Source organism: Bacillus rossius, chromosome 16 (assembly GCF_032445375.1).
Source record: "Bacillus rossius redtenbacheri isolate Brsri chromosome 16, Brsri_v3, whole genome shotgun sequence".
Classification (NCBI taxonomy): domain Eukaryota; kingdom Metazoa; phylum Arthropoda; class Insecta; order Phasmatodea; family Bacillidae; genus Bacillus; species Bacillus rossius.
Window position 1 is genome coordinate 43,815,036 of NC_086343.1, and position 16,749 is coordinate 43,831,784.

Consider the following 16,749-nt stretch of genomic DNA (forward strand, 5'->3'; position numbering starts at 1 on the left):
TGCCGCAAACCTTGTGTGTCACACCGAAAACGAGTAGTTAAGTCCAAAATTAAATTTTTTTGCAACGATCCACAATAATGGATATTGCAAATGCAGTTTATGGAGTAGACCTCAGTATGGAACCCAAAATAATCTAGAAACATTGCCCTATCTGAGGATAGTGATAAAAAGCACAAAGTTTAACATGTTTCTATAAAATAGACCTTTTAAATCATTAAAGTTAACGAATTCACTTTCATTCAATTTTAAGGAAATATAAATACATATTACATAAACTTAAAGAGCCCAACGTGGAAATCGCTTAAAGTAATCGTTGTTGAAAATTTATTCATCTTTAAATTGGTATATTTTTTAAGTGTCTCATACAATTAGTCTGACCACTAAAGCGATCCGAGCCGCGTAGTGTATACTACTGCGAGGTTGTCGAAGTAGGTTCGGGTCGAGACGAATTTCGCTGTTAAGAAACAAAAATTTTTAATACATGGAAAATTATCCCAAAGGAAAAATTTTGTACAGTAGTAGAATGAACATTTCTTAGTAACACGTCAAAAGTTTACCGATGAAACCTTGTGATCACACCAATAAATGAGCAGTTGAGTCCTTAATGATAATTTCTACAATGATCCACAAAAATGTTTCGTAAATTTAATAACTTTAATACTTTTTTAAGTCGGTTCTCATTATGGCACCAAAGTAATATAAAATAATGTCCTACATGGTAACTGTGATAAACACCTCAAAGTTAAAATGTCCTATTATTAAATTGGTAATTTTAATCATAAAAGGTAAGAAAAAAAAATATATTTTTTTATAGAAATTTGACTACATGTTACATAAATATGTTGAGCGTAACGTCAAAATCACTTCATAAATATTGTCTGTGTTTTTTTTTTAAGGTTTAAATGTGTATATTTTGAGTGTCTGGTACAATAGTCTGACCACTGATGTATTTCAAGCTGCGTAGTGTGTGGTGCAGCAGTGTTAAAGTCGCTCGTGCTGGAACGTTTTTTGCTCCAGAAAACTAAGGTTTTTAATGTATGGTAATTCCAGACTGAATTTTACTCTGAAAGAATAAAAGTTTCCTAACTGAAAGTGATTTTTGCTGCAAACGTAGATAAAAATCTTCCAGGATGCAATTTGCTTAGGTAAAAATGTTAGTATGATCGACTCTTTAATTTCTAAATTATAAATAAATAACAACAATAGAACTTCCCGGAAAGTTGTGATAAACTGGCGATATTGCGCGAGTAGCAGACCCGTACGTGACTACAGAGAAAGGCTATTTTCCTTGACCGTTAGGATTTCTGGGACGAACACCCTCTCACAGCTGGGGTCATAAAATACGGTCAAACTCTTGCAAAAACATCCACCACCGCTCTTTGCCACTAGCAATTCAACGAAGTAAGCTAGGCGCAGCACTCCAATGAATTAACTTAGAAAAAAAATTACTAAATATGTAATTCTATCAATACATTTTACAACACAACTTATGTATTATTTATTTTCTGGAAAAAAATAATATTATCACCCGAATTATGTTATAAAAGTGACAAAACTCAATAAGCACATTAACGGTGTATCGTTTTCTTCAATTGTTATATAGTAAAATAATTTCATACAATTAAATATATATATATATATATATATATATTATAATATAGGCTACATTAAAATTTTGCACAGTTCTGATCTAAAATAATATAATGTATTAGAAATAAAAAATAATTATATTTTTTGGTATTAAAATAATTTTTAATAATAAAATTTTTGTAACAAAATACGAACACACATATATAAAACCAGAGGTCCTCTAGAATTTTGATTTACAAGTTCCAAGCAGAAATTGTTTATTGTTAATTTTATTGTATCAAAAATCATTCATATATAAAAAAATAATATGTATATCTCAATAGATGTAACATGAATACACCCTATTATATGCATTAAATATATTTTAAGTAATCCATAAATAAGACCAAGTTTATTGAGTGTCGCAGTACGCAGCGTGTTTCAAAGCCCGCCGGCCGTGAAAGATCAGTACGGCCGCAGTACACTGCAGCGCTCGGGCAGCTTTAATGAGGCAAATAATTATGCTAGACTCTTTATAAATATACTATCTTAAAGCTAAAAGTATAATTAAAAACATTTATTTAGACATTTTTTCGCATTGGGCTCTTCAAATCGGTGTAAATCGTATTTTTATCTGTGTGGCAAAGATAAAAAAAAAATATGTCGTGAATTAATCGCTTTATATCATATATATTAAAAATTTAAATTTTTTCTAACATTAATGGGTGTATTAAAGTTTCTAGATTATTTTGGTAAGTTTATGGACAGTCTAAATTAAAAACTGTATAAATGGGTAGCATTTTAATGGACTGATGCAAGTTGCTGTCACCTAGGACTTAAATGCAAATTTTCGGTGATAACGCACAAGGTCTACAGCGGTAAACTTTCGGTATGTTATTAAGCATAGTCAATTCTACCACAGTACAAAAATTCAGCTTTGGACAAATTGTTCACAGGTTGTCTTGGTTTCCTGGAGTAACACGAAAGTCTACGCGGGGAAGGACGGCTACCTGATCCGAGAATGAAGGATAAGGCGAGATGGGAAGCGATAAGAGCTGGTTGGGTGTCCGTGTTGGAGAGAGAGATAGAGAGAGAGAGAAAGGCGATATTGTGGAAGACCTTCGAAAGATTCCCGCTAGATGGCAGGCCTCAGAGCTGCAACATTCGACAACCTCCCCTCACAGAAGCTCTCTCGCCACTAACTTGCCAAATCTCACCCGCTAGCTTATATACGTGCTGGCTGGCCATACAGTAGTAATAAACAAGCATTTATGAAACACTTAAGCTCATTTCCAACAAATTCTGACGAATGACTGTTTTTTGTCCTGCACCAATCCCCTTAAGGCAATTTGTTGTGTCAATTGCCTAAACATACCGCTAATCCAGGAATCATATTCAGTGACCGGGAGACTCCTGGGTCTGTCTGATTATGAGCAAGGAACATCCAATGACACTCTGAGTCGTGTGAAACAAAGTACTGGAAATGTTGCCACACATCATGTGTCTTTTCAGGTTACCAGACCCTCCAGAAACTCTGTCTACATTATCTCCCCATGCTTTAATAAAGGAAAAATTTACCTCGGTGTATTTAATGCCCCATGAAACTTGCCAACCTACAACTCGGCCGCACATAGAAGCGAGTTGCATCTCCATATTAGGGTAAGCTCCCGACAAGGACGGCTTTGTTACTTATTGGCTAGTGACGAATGATTCTTCAAGTGAGCACCAACTGATCCAATATGCTCTGCTTTTCTTTCGGGGATGCTGACATTGCTATCATTCCTAAGACCTGCTACAATCATATGGACACTGAAAAACAGCAGCACAATATATTTACAGTACACAATATCTGCATCCATGAGGTTTGTTTATGGGATAGCACCAATTAGCACCATTGACCAAATGTCACACTTCCTCACTGGAGTAATACAGGAAACTACATAAGCAGAATTTCGTTAAATGTGATCTTTATACTAACCACTCACCTTGGTGAGTTGGGGATGGACATGTTTTGGAAAACTCTAGTATCGGAGAATGTTACCGATTAGAACCCCAAAAAGGGTGGGGGATGGACTTGTACAGATAGCCTCTCCCACCAATGGCAAACCTTGGTCTCCTCTTGGTGCCAATGGTGTTCACCAATAGGGCTCGGTTGAGGGTTCCCATTCCTCTAATTTCCTCATTGGTCAGTAATGGGTATCTGGCGAGTAAGTAGGTGATGCCCTGAGGCTACACCAATTAGAGCAGAACACCCCTGGGGGTTAATACTCTCAAGCCCTAAGACTGTTGCTTCTCAAGAGACCGGATTAAACATGGAGAGCCTATGTCCGAATGTTAATAGCGAAGGCAGGCGGTTGGTTGTAAGGTGGCCTGGTGTTGTACCAATCCGGGCCTTCATTGGCTGTAACAGACTTGCAGGGGAGATAATGCTGTGAGTAGCCAAGGATATCGCTAGCCTGACACCAGGCTGCTGTTGGGCCACCAGCCCTAATTCCAGGTAATGCCCCTGAAATGGGTGAGAGTTCTTGTCCTGCGCCAGTCAGTGTTCTTGGGGGGGGGGGGGGGAGCCTTGCAATTTATATCACTGTTTGTGTCGCAACAGCACAGGTGGCATTCGGTGGCAATGACTCTGGGGTGGGTCTCCCCAGACTATCCTTGTAACTGGATGTTTTCCTGCTCCTAGACTGCGATGAAACGGCATGTCCGTTTCCTCGTGACTCTAGTGAGATCATGTTGGTTCCCTTGTGGTTCAGGCATGCGGAAGAACTGCTGGTTTTGACAGTTTGGTTGGACTTCAAGAGGTTCAGGAACTGAAGCAATGTGGATCATGGTTGCAGAGAGCAGTGAGGGGTTCTCCTATGAGCCGGGCGCCACCTACAGCTACGAGTACCGCACGGACACGGTGACGGCTGTCAGCGGCACCGGTGACAGCGGGCAGCAGGAGGCCAGGCTGCATGTCACTGCCAGGGCTGACGTCACTGTGCTGTCACGCTGCGAGTTCTCGCTACAGGTAAGCTGGTACTCCGGCGAGAGGCAGGATACTTCCTGGGGTGCTGCAAACTGATGTAGATACCGATGTTGTAAGTTGCTATGTAATTGGTATGTGTGATGTAATATCCTCACTTGCTCTCTGGGATTGAGTGTATGCCTCAGGGTGCAGGGTAGGCAAGGTTTAACCATACGTTTTGGTGGTTTTGTTAAGCCAGAGGCTGGGTGCTTGGATATGTTCCTTATTTTTCCAAACTATTTCGGTAAAGTAATCTGGTAATTTTATTACAAGTTTATGTATGGAGCTCTAACTGTAACCAATTTAGAAACTATGACGAGTGTATCCAGATGTATAAAAACCAATTTCAAAAATAAATCATAAAACTATACAGTATACTATAAACTTAATATAAACTGCTATGTTTATCATTTATTCAGTTTCACGACTAATAAAACGAAAGATTATAAAACAGAAATTTAAGAGCAGTCAATTTTGTACCTACTTTGAAAATGTCGGTATTTCTTGCCGAATTTTGTATTAATAAATAGAAAATTTGTTTCATGACAGAGCATTTTATGATTCAAACATTTTCAAACCAATAAAACTATCATCTAGAGAGCAACAAGGTAACTACATAATCTGTGTCATGTCAGTCATTGCGACAAGTGACCCAGTTTTATAAATTGGCGCAGAAATATTTAAGGAACGTCTAAAACACACTTAATGCCCAAAAAACCCAGAGGAATCACAAGTGCAGGAAAGGACTATTCCTGGAAATGGTTGGTGCAGTGAATGCCCTCGCAGTCCCAGTTTGGTCCTAGGAAGAGAGTAGGACCCGCGCAGAGCCTCTAGGTTTATCATGGAATTCAATGCTTATCAAAGCTCTGCTTATAACACTGTATGTTCAAATACGATCACTATGTGATAATAGGCAAATAGAAAATTATTATGATCTCACGAATACCATTCATAAGGACTTCGGTGAAATCTTCACATTAAGAGCTCTATGAAAACTGACGAAGTATAAAATAAATATATGTAAGTAATTAAAAATGTAAAAAAGAATAATGCAAAACTGTTGGTATTAGCATGCATGATTTATAGACCAACTGTTTGGTATTTTTTTAGAATAAATAAGGTAATTAGATGTCCATCAGAAAACCTTCTGATAATGGCATAAAATTAAATTAATTAGTGATGGTCATTATGAATCTTCGTCTCAACTAAGTTGAGCCGAAAATATGTCTTCCCAGTGACAAGAACGTTGTACGGGGATAAGCAGATACAAGCAGCATGCAGTCTCAAAGACAGCTTCAGAAGTACAGGAGGGATGTCTGGTGGTGTTGCCGCAGGTGAGGGAAGCCCTGCTGGAGGAGTCCAGCAACAACGAGCAGCGGAGGCCGGCCGAGCGCCAGACGGACTTCAGCGACGGAGTCTCGGCGGCCGCGCTGCGCTTCTCCTTCCAGGACGGCCGAGTGGCTCACATCTGCCCCAGCGCCCTCGACCCCGCCTGGGCCGTGGACTTCAAGCGCGGGCTGCTGTCCGCCTTCCAGAGCTCAGGGCGAGCCCTGCGTGGTCCAGTGGCTGTCACAGAGGTGCGTGATGCTGCCCCTCCTACTGTGCACTGCTGAGGCCTGGGGACTGTCACTGCTGAGGCCTGGGGACTGTCACTGCTGAGGCCTGGGGACTGTCAGTGCTGAGACCTGAGTACTAGCACTGCTGAGGCCTGGGTACTGTCACTGCTGAGGCCTGGGGACTGTCACTGCTGAGGCCTGGGGACTGTCACTGCAGAGGCCTGGGGACTGTCACTGCTGAGGCCTCAGGACTGTCTCTGCTGAGGCCTGGGGACTGTCACTGCTGAGGCCTGGGGACTGTCACTGCTGAGGCCTGGGGACTGTCAGTGCTGAGACCTGGGGACTGTCACAGCTGAGGCCTGGGGACTGTCAGTGCTGAGACTTGGGGACTGTCACTGCTGAGGCCTGGGGACTGTCACTGCTGAGGCCTGGGGACTGTCACTGCTGAGGCCTGAGTACTAGCACTGCTGAGGCCTGGGTACTGTCACTGCTGAGGCCTGGGGACTGTCACTGCTGAGGCCTGGGGACTGTCACTGCAGAGGCCTGGGGACTGTCACTGCTGAGGCCTCAGGACTGTCTCTGCTGAGGCCTGGGGACTGTCACTGCTGAGGCCTGGGGACTGTCAGTGCTGAGACCTGGGGACTGTCACTGCTGAGGCCTGGGGACTGTCAGTGCTGAGACCTGGGGACTGTCACTGCTTAGGCCTGAGTACTAGCACTGCTGAGGCCTGAGTACTAGCACTGCTGAGGCCTGGGGACTGTCACTGCTGAGGCCTGGGGACTGTCACTGCTGAGGCCTGGGGACTGTCACTGCTGAGGCCTGGGGACTGTCACTGCTGAGGCCTGGGGACTGTCAGTGCTGAGACCTGGGGACTGTCACTGCTGAGGCCTGGGGACTGTATCTGCTGAGGCCTCATGACTGTCACTGCTGAGGCCTGGGGACTGTCACAGCTGAGGCCTGGGGACTGTCACTGCTGAGGCCTGAGTACTAGCACTGCTGAGGCCTGGGTACTGTCACTGCTGAGGCCTGGGGACTGTCACTGCTGAGGCCTGGGTACTGTCACTGCTGAGGCCTGGGGACTGTCACTGCTGAGGCCTGGGGACTGTCACTGCTGAGGCCTGAGTACTAGCACTGCTGAGGCCTGGGTACTGTCACTGCTGAGGCCTGGGTACTGTCACTGCTGAGGCCTGGGGACTGTCACTGCTGAGGCCTCAGGACTGTCACTGCTGAGGCCTGGGGACTGTCACTGCTGAGGCCTCAGGACTGTCTCTGCTGAGGCCTGGGGACTGTCACTGCTGAGGCCTGGGGACTGTCACTGCTGAGGCCTGGGGACTGTCAGTGCTGAGACCTGGGGACTGTCACTGCTGAGACCTGGGGACTGTCACTGCTGAGGCCTGGGGACTGTCAGTGCTGAGACCTGGGGACTGTCACTGCTGAGGCCTGAGTACTAGCACTGCTGAGGCCTGAGTACTAGCACTGCTGAGGCCTGGGGACTGTCACTGCTGAGGCCTGGGGACTGTCACTGCTGAGGCCTGGGGACTGTCAGTGCTGAGGCCTGGGGACTGTCACTGCTGAGGCCTGGGGACTGTCACTGCTGAGGCCTGGGGACTGTATCTGCTGAAGCCTGGGGACTGTCACTGCTGAGGCCTGGGGACTGTCAGTGCTGAGACCTGGGGACTGTCACTGCTGAGGCCTGGGGACTGTCACTGCTGAGGCCTGGGGACTGTCAGTGCTGAGACCTGGGGACTTTCACTGCTGAGGCCTGGGGACTGTTACTGCTGAGGCCTCATGACTGTCACTGCTGAGGCCTGGGGACTGTCACAGCTGAGGCCTGGGGACTGTCACTGCTGAGGCCTGAGTACTAGCACTGCTGAGGCCTGGGTACTGTCACTGCTGAGGCCTGGGGACTGTCACTGCTGAGGCCTGGGGACTAGCACTGGTGAGGCCTGGGGACTGTCACTGCTGAGGCCTGGGGACTGTCACTGCTGAGGCCTGGGGACTGTCACTGCTGAGGCCTGGGGACTGTCACTGCTGAGGCCTGAGTACTAGCACTGCTGAGGCCTGGGTACTGTCACTGCTGAGGTCTGGGTACTGTCACTGCTGAGGCCTGGGGACTGTCACTGCTGAGGCCTCAGGACTGTCTCTGCTGAGGCCTGGGGACTGTCACTGCTGAGGCCTGGGGACTGTCACTGCTGAGGCCTGGGGACTGTCACTGCTGAGGTTTGGGGACTGTCACTGCTGAGGCCTGGGGACTGTCACTGCTGAGGCCTGGGGACTGTCACTGCTGAGGCCTGGGGACTGTCACTGCTGAGGCCTGGGGACTGTCACTGCTGAGGCCTGAGTACTAGCACTGCTGAGGCCTGGGTACTGTCACTGCTGAGGCCTGGGGACTGTCACTGCTGAGGCCTGGGGACTGTCACTGCTGAGGCCTGGGGACTGTCAGTGCTGAGGCCTGGGGACTGTCAGTGCTGAGGCCTGGGGACTGTCACTGCTGAGGCCTGGGGACTGTCACTGCTGAGGCCTGGGGACTGTCAGTGCTGAGACCTGGGGACTGTCACTGCTGAGACCTGGGGACTGTCACTGCTGAGGCCTGGGGACTGTCAGTGCTGAGACCTGGGGACTGTCACTGCTGAGGCCTGAGTACTAGCACTGCTGAGGCCTGAGTACTAGCACTGCTGAGGCCTGGGGACTGTCACTGCTGAGGCCTGGGGACTGTCACTGCTGAGGCCTGGGGACTGTCAGTGCTGAGGCCTGGGGACTGTCACTGCTGAGGCCTGGGGACTGTCAGTGCTGAGACCTGGGGACTGTCACTGCTGAGGCCTGGGGACTGTCACTGCTGAGGCCTGGGGACTGTATCTGCTGAGGCCTAGGGACTGTCACTGCTGAGGCCTGGGGACTGTCAGTGCTGAGACCTGGGGACTGTCACTGCTGAGGCCTGGGGACTGTCACTGCTGAGGCCTGGGGACTGTCAGTGCTGAGACCTGGGGACTTTCACTGCTGAGGCCTGGGGACTGTTACTGCTGAGGCCTCAGGACTGTCACTGCTGAGACCTCAGGACTGTCACTACTTAGGCTTGAGGACTGTCACTGCTAGTGCTACAACATCAATAACTGTTTGTTTACAAGATGGAAGATATTTCTGTAGCGTGTTATAAGTTGGAAATTTTTTTGTTGAAACTAATTATTATCGTAAAACAGGGGTTCAAAAAAAAGTCATAACTTTTTTAGTTTCAAATTCACTTGAAATTTTTTCTAATCTTTTTAATAACATCGTAAACCTTAATGCAAGCGAATTTTTTTAAGACCACATTATTAAACAAGGGTTTAAAAGTAGTGTTTTAAGTTCAAAAAAATTAAATTATTACTATAGTTGACATAATGTGATATTAGTTCTGTGGTATTCAATGTTGGATACATTGAGTTAAAAATATTCATTAAATATTCACTTCTTGAAAAATTAGAAAATATTTAATCGATCGTTTGGGAATATTGGTGGGCATAAAGATTTTATGTACATTTAGCTTCTAAAGAGTTCCAGAAGTTTACAGAAAATTAAAAAATATATCCAGGAGAAATATGAACTCAAAATTCTACCTAGCTGTAGGCGGTGCCGAAAGGATATGTTTTTATGGTATGCAATCTCCATATTATATGTAACTCTTTAAAGATGCGTTTACTTATTTGGGTATTAAAATTGTATGTTGAAATGATTTTCCTATAGTCGGAATCTAGCTAGATTGAGTTTTAGCCCATGAAAGCAACTTTTCTGTAAATTTATACAGATAATTTAAACCATTTTGGAGAACGTAAGTAAAAGTGATTTTAATTTAAAAGTTTAATATAAAAAAAATTTAAGCACCACATCTGTTTCGTGTTACAATTTTTTTTACATAGCATACTATTAAAAAAAACTTTAGTGCATAAAACATGAATTTATAGCAAAATATGTACTAGTATTTATTATGGAATCTTTATCAAAAAAACTTAATATAGCTTAAAGTTACTTTTCAGGGAAGGCATGGGGGGTAAATTTATTTGTTGTCCTAATTGGTCACAACTCTTCAATAGAGTCAATAAATTGTAGAATGGAAATTAAAATATAAACTTGTCAAATATGTCACTAAAATTTAAATATTAAACATTTTAAACTTTTATTCTAGCTTTAAGTAATGTCTTGAGACAGGAGTTAAACAGGACCCTGCTGAAGTCTGTAATGTTCCAAGCACGAAGGTCTGCTCTCTGGGCGAATAGGGCCGTGCCTGCTCGACTTAGCCGCTTCATGCACGTAGTTTCGGTAGCCCCCTCCCAGTGTGAGAACTGATACCGCTGATTGGCGGCCTGTCTGCCGGCTGGGATTGGGTGTCAAGTAGGAGCTCAGAGCTCGGAGAAGTGGTCGCTCGGACAAGTGGTCCTTCGAAGAAAAGAATTTCGTATAAATGGTCATTACGACAATTGGATAGTCGGACAAATGGTATGCCCACCATTATATATTTTTTTGTTTATTTGTATAACGTTATGCCTAGGTAAAGGCAGAAACGATGGATTAATATTTTACACAAACAACACAAAGAAAGTATTAAAAAGTAGATTGCAGTTTCGATTAATTTCCGGAATGAAATAATGACAACGACATGGAGTAAGTAATTGTGAGCAGACAGTAAGCTGTGACGTAGTTAAATCACATTTTTACCTCGCAATCGCCTTATTGTTCCGCCCAAAACATTAAGGAAATGTTGCGCGACCTAGTTTGATAATGATAAGTAAGTATATATTGGAATCTCCTTCATTAAGAAACGGTCATTTCCCAAAAAAAATTCATTTCAAAATGTTTTTACAATCCGAACACTACACTTTATTCAATGTTTTGCGTGTCTAACCAACACAGTTATTATGAATTAGCAAAGAATCTGACATTTATTTCTCTACTTTGAGACTTGCACGGAATATTGAGGGATTAAAATCGATATAAAAGAGCGAATATCTTCAGAATAAATTTAATAACGGTTATAAATTGCAAAAAGACCTCTAAACCTAAAGAATCTTTGTACTGTATCTCACTGCTCTAGGCCTATTCGTCCCTGCGCTGCGCGAAAGACAGACAAACTGTATCCTTTATTAAATAGAATGTGAGTCTGGTGAGAGGATTGACAATGTGAATGTGTGTAAGAAAAGTATTTCACCATTAATACCTATGTATGATGTATGAGTATGCACAGCATACACAAACATCTTTTTAATTGGAAGTGCTTCAGTAAAATTATTGTAATGTGTCGATTCCTGTATGTGCAATGGAATGACTTCAGCTATTAGACGAGACAGTTTGCGGACCCAGACCTTATCCTGAGCTGTTGACGCTCGGGGTGATACAGAGAGGCAAGGAGGAAGCACCAGATTAAGTGTCGGAGGGAATCACAGCGCTGGAGCGCGCAGTGATGAGGGCAGGGCAGAGCAGAGCGCATTCCTTGGCAGCTGGGAGCTGCGGGGGCGACCCAGACCCATCAGGCCTTCGGGCCTCGCACTCGAGACACTCGGCGCTTCAGCTGCGCTCTGCAGGCACGAGTCCACTCTCCGCTCTCGAGACGTCCGTCGCAGCCCATCAGCACGTGCGATGGAGTGAGAGCGGCACTGACACAACACTCAATTGTGAAACCATGAACACCTCTCAGCGCACCCACTGAGCGGCTCTTGTAACAACAGAGCGACTACCTCTCACGCGGTGCTCACAGGCACTGCAGGCCCGCCTCCGGAACTCACCCTGGTGCTTACACTGGCACGCTCAAGGTTCATCCATGAAGTTTAGGACGTGAATTATTGTAAATAAAACTGGTATATATAATAATTTGCAAACTAAATTACTCATGACTGACTAAGGGAAACAATAAGTAGGTTACTGGAGCCAGACAGCCTCACGGCTCCACCTCAGCACAACACAAATTCCTGAAACTTAGGTGACAACTTGCACGCACTTGGAATCGAAATTTACAAAGCTACATTTGCGCCCAGAGGAAAAATAATTGAGCGTTACAATATACTAATGCTAAGTACTGCCGAAGACTCAACTAAGTTACGAGTCAAATGGATCCAGACCCTAGACAAACTGGAATTATCCTCTGCAGGACCTTCTGCAATTGTGTGTGTGTGTGTACTATGGATCACTGCCCCTTCCATGTCATTATGATACAGTAGCCCCAAAATCTATATGGGGGTGGTATAGATAATAGCGATGTAGAGACTCGGTTAGCTCAATGAAGTTAATTTATTATTTAATTTTTTGTTCTGTCATATTTCTCCATAAGATGATATCTCGGCAGCTCCTATATTTCAGTAAGTCTTTCAGCAAAGAGTCTGATAATTGTTTATCTACTTAAAAACTCACACGGAGTGTTCATAGGCAACAATATATTCCCTTATATTGTTTCCTGTGGACAAAGGATACTGAATAATGGCAGTTTAAAAGGCTGACACTCGTAAAGCAACATTGGTGATGGACGGTGAAGCATGTGCGTGGTCGGCTTGCAGACGGACGTGGCGGGCTCCTGCGAGACCCGGTACAGTCCTGCCAACACCAGCGGCTCCACAGTCGTCCTGCACAAGCTGAAGAACCTGCGGGCATGTTCGAGCCGCGTGCAGCACTCGCTGTCCCTGCCCTCGGCGAGCTACAGTGCTCCCGCGCGCTCTCTGCCGCTCGTCAGGTGCGCGCTACCACCTCCACGTGCCTGGCCCACTCCGGCTCTCAACAGGACTTTATTGTATATCTCTTACTTGGGTGCCCACTCTGGCTTTCAAAAGAACTTTATTGTATATCTCTTACTTTCGTGCCCACTCTAGCTTTCAAAAGAACTTTATTGTATATCTCTTACTTGGGTGCCCACTGTGGCTTTCAAAAGAACTTTATTGTATATCTCTTACTTGGGTGCCCACTGTGGCTTTCAAAAGAACTTTATTGTATATCTCTTACTTGGGTGCCCACTCTGGCTTTCAACAGGACTTTATTGTATATCTCTTACTTGGGTGCCAAATCTGGCTTTCAAAAGAATTTTATTGTATATCTCTTACTTGGGTGCCCACTCTGGCTTTCAAAATAACTTTATTGTATATCTCTTACTTGGGTGCATACTCTGGCTTTCAAAAGAACTTTATTGTATATATCTTACTTGGGTGCCAAATCTGGCTTTCAAAAGAACTTTATTGTATATCTCTTATTTGCGTGCCCACTCTGGCTTTCAAAATAACTTTATTGTACATCTCTTACTTGGGTGCCCACTGTGGCTTTCAAAAGAACTTTATTGTATATCTCTTACTTGGGTGCATACTCTGGCTTTCAAAAGAACTTTATTGTATATCTCTTAATTGGGTGCCAAATCTGGCTTTCAAAAGAACTTTATTGTACATCTCTTACTTGGGTGCCAAATCTGGCTTTCAAAAGAACATTATTGTATATCTCTTACTTGTGTGCCCACTCCGGCTCTCAACAGGACTTTATTGTATATCTCTTACTTGGGTGCCAACTCTGGCTTTTAAAATAACTATATTGTACATCTCTTACTTGGGTGCCCACTCTGGCTTTCAAAAGAACTTTATTGTATATCTCTTTCTTGGGTGCATACTCTGGCTTTCAAAAGAACTTTATTGTATATCTCTTACTTGGGTGCATACTCTGGCTTTCAAAAGAACTTTATTGTATATCTCTTACTTGGGTGCCAACTCTGGCTTTCAAAATAACTTTATTGTATATCTCTTACTTGGGTGCCAAATCTGGCTTTTAAAAAAAGAACTTCATTGTATATCTCCCACTTGTGTGCCCACTCTGGCTTTCAACAGGACTTTATTGTATATCTCTTACTTGGGTGCCAACTCTGGCTTTCAAAATAACTTTATTGTACATCTCTTACTTGGGTGCCCACTCTGGCTTTCAAAAGAACTTTATTGTACATCTCTTACTTGTGTGCCCACTCCGGCTCTCAACAGGACTTTATTGTATATCTCTTACTTGGGTGCCAACTCTGGCTTTCAAAATAACTATATTGTAAATCTCTTACTTGGGTGCCCACTCTGGCTTTCAAAAGAACTTTATTGTATATCTCTTACTTGGGTGCATACTCTGGCTTTCAAAAGAACTTTATTGTATATATCTTACTTGGGTGCCAAATCTGGCTTTCAAAAGAACTTTATTGTATATCTCTTATTTGCGTGCCCACTCTGGCTTTCAAAATAACTTTATTGTACATCTCTTACTTGGGTGCATACTCTGGCTTTTAAAAGAACTTTATTGTATATCTCTTAATTGGGTGCCAAATCTGGCTTTCAAAAGAACTTTATTGTATATCTCTTACTTGGGTGCCAAATCTGGCTTTCAAAAGAACATTATTGTATATCTCTTACTTGTGTGCCCACTCTGGCTTTCAAAAGAACTTTATTGTATATCTCTTACTTGGGTGCCAAATCTGGCTTTCAAAAGAACTTTATTGTATATCTCTCTCTTGGGTTCATACTCTGGCTCTCAACAGGACTTTATTGTTTAGCGTGCATTTTACTCTCTGAGGTCACACTCTAGCACTAAGGAGGGGTTTTTTTAGTTCGTTGTTTGTGTGTGAGTAGTATGTTTTGGTATGTCTGGAGACTGGCGCTGGCGCGAGGAGCTAAGAGACAGTCCCCCATCTAGGATTGTGATGTCACGGCGGCCATCTTTGATGACCTTGCACTTGACCTGAGACCTTGACCTTCAAAATTAGCCAAAATTTAGCCAAAAATCGCCAAAATTAGCCAACAATTACCAAACTTTTTTTTTTTTTTAGAAAAAATTCTCAAAATATTCCACGATTCTAAAATTAGGATTTCGAAAAACCTCAATACACTTTTTGTCTTAGAAAGAAGACAATGTCTTAAAACAGCTTAAGCATCCATGTCAAAAGCCTCCGATAAGCCATTTATAGGAATATGGATACCATGACCGCTATCTTGGATTATGACGTCACCGTTGCAATTTTCATTACGGTCGCCATCTTGAAAATCTGTAATTTTTATTTTAGAAAATCGAGAAAAAATTAAAATTTATTAAAAAAATAAATAATCGAATTTAATAATAAAAATTTTATAAAAAAATATTTTTAAAAAAATAATGTACACTTACGCCAGGGAGCTTGGAGTCCTCGGCTCGAACCCGACGAGGTCAAAAATAAAAAAATGACGACCGAACCTTCCTTCTACGGAAGCCGCTGGCAGACTGACCTCCCATATATATATCGTCAGCGAGTATGACGTCATGTCCGCCATCTTGGAAATATTAATTTATTATCCGATTTTAATGAAAGAAGTTTTAAAATTTATAAATAAATAACTATTTTTTAATAAAAAAATTAAAAAACCGTTGCATGTTTCGTTATGACCGCCATGTTGAAAATCCGTAATTTCAATGCTATAAATTCCGAAAAAAATCCGAAATAATTCCAAAAAAAATTTTAACATTGCCTCCTTCAAATGTCTAGTTATTTAAACGATTTCGGTTCTCAGTACGATTTCCGGCGAGAGTAAACCAGTAATTTATTAATGTTTTTAAAATATTCTCAAAAAAAGTAATAAAAACATCTTATGGCACTGTATCTCCTACCTCCACAGAAGCTGCGTAGACTGACGTCTCACCACCAATAACAAGGTTTATATCGTGAGCTGGTATTGAGCTGAGGACCTAAATCGTTTAAATAACTAAACATTTGAAGTATGCAATTTGTAAAATAGTTTTTGGAATTTTTTCGGAATTTCTAGCATTAAATTACGGATTTTCAAGATCGCGTTCGTAACAAAACATGTAACGGTTTTTTAAAGATTTTTTTTATTAAAAAATTAACTTCTTATTTTATCAATTTTTAAACTTTTTTTCATTAAAATCGGATAATAAATAAATATTTCCAAGAAGGCGGCCATGACGTTATACTCGCTGACGATATATAGCTATACCTTGACATAAGTGGTGGGAGGTCAGTCTGCCAGCGGCTTCCGTGGAGGAAGGTTCGGTCGTCATTTTTTTATTTTTGACCTCGTCGGGTTCGAACCGAGGACTCCAAGCTCCATGGCGTAAATTTACATTAATTTTTTTAATATTTTTTTTATTAAATTGTATTATTAAATTCAATTATTTATTTATTTATAAATTTTAAGTTTTTTCTCGATTTTCCAAAATAAAAATTACGGATTTTCAAGATGGCGACCGTAACAGAAATTGCAACGGTCACATCATAATCCAATATGGCGGTCATGGTATCCTTATTCCTAGAAATGGCTTGTCAGAGGATTTAGACATTGATGCTTAAGCCGTTTTTAGGACATTGTGTTCTTTCTAAGGCAAAAAGTGTTTTGAGATTTTTGGAAATCCTAATTTTAGAATCGTGGAATTTTTTGAGAATTTTTGGCGGGATTTTTTTCCAAAAAAATGGAAATTTTTGGCGATTTTTGGCTAATTTTGGCGACTTTTGGCTACATTTTGAATAATTATGGCTAATTTTGAAGGTCAAAGTTATAGGTCAAGGTCACAGGACAAGGGTAAGGTCATCCAAGATGGCCGCCGTCACGTTACAATCCAAGATGGTGTACTGGCTCCTCGCACCAGAGCCAGTCTCCGGAC

At 42.7% G+C, this 16,749-nt stretch overlaps 1 protein-coding gene across 1 annotated transcript in view; it reads left to right on the forward strand.

Moving 5' to 3' along the window:
* Positions 1-16,749, forward strand: part of LOC134540408 (vitellogenin-like) — a 179,742-nt gene that overhangs the window by 73,938 nt on the left and 89,055 nt on the right. Inside the window, exons 3-5 of the mRNA XM_063383127.1 lie at positions 4,407-4,579; positions 5,911-6,153; positions 12,651-12,823. Coding sequence (XP_063239197.1) covers positions 4,407-4,579; positions 5,911-6,153; positions 12,651-12,823 — 589 coding nt within the window. The remainder of the gene's footprint in view (positions 1-4,406; positions 4,580-5,910; positions 6,154-12,650; positions 12,824-16,749) is intronic.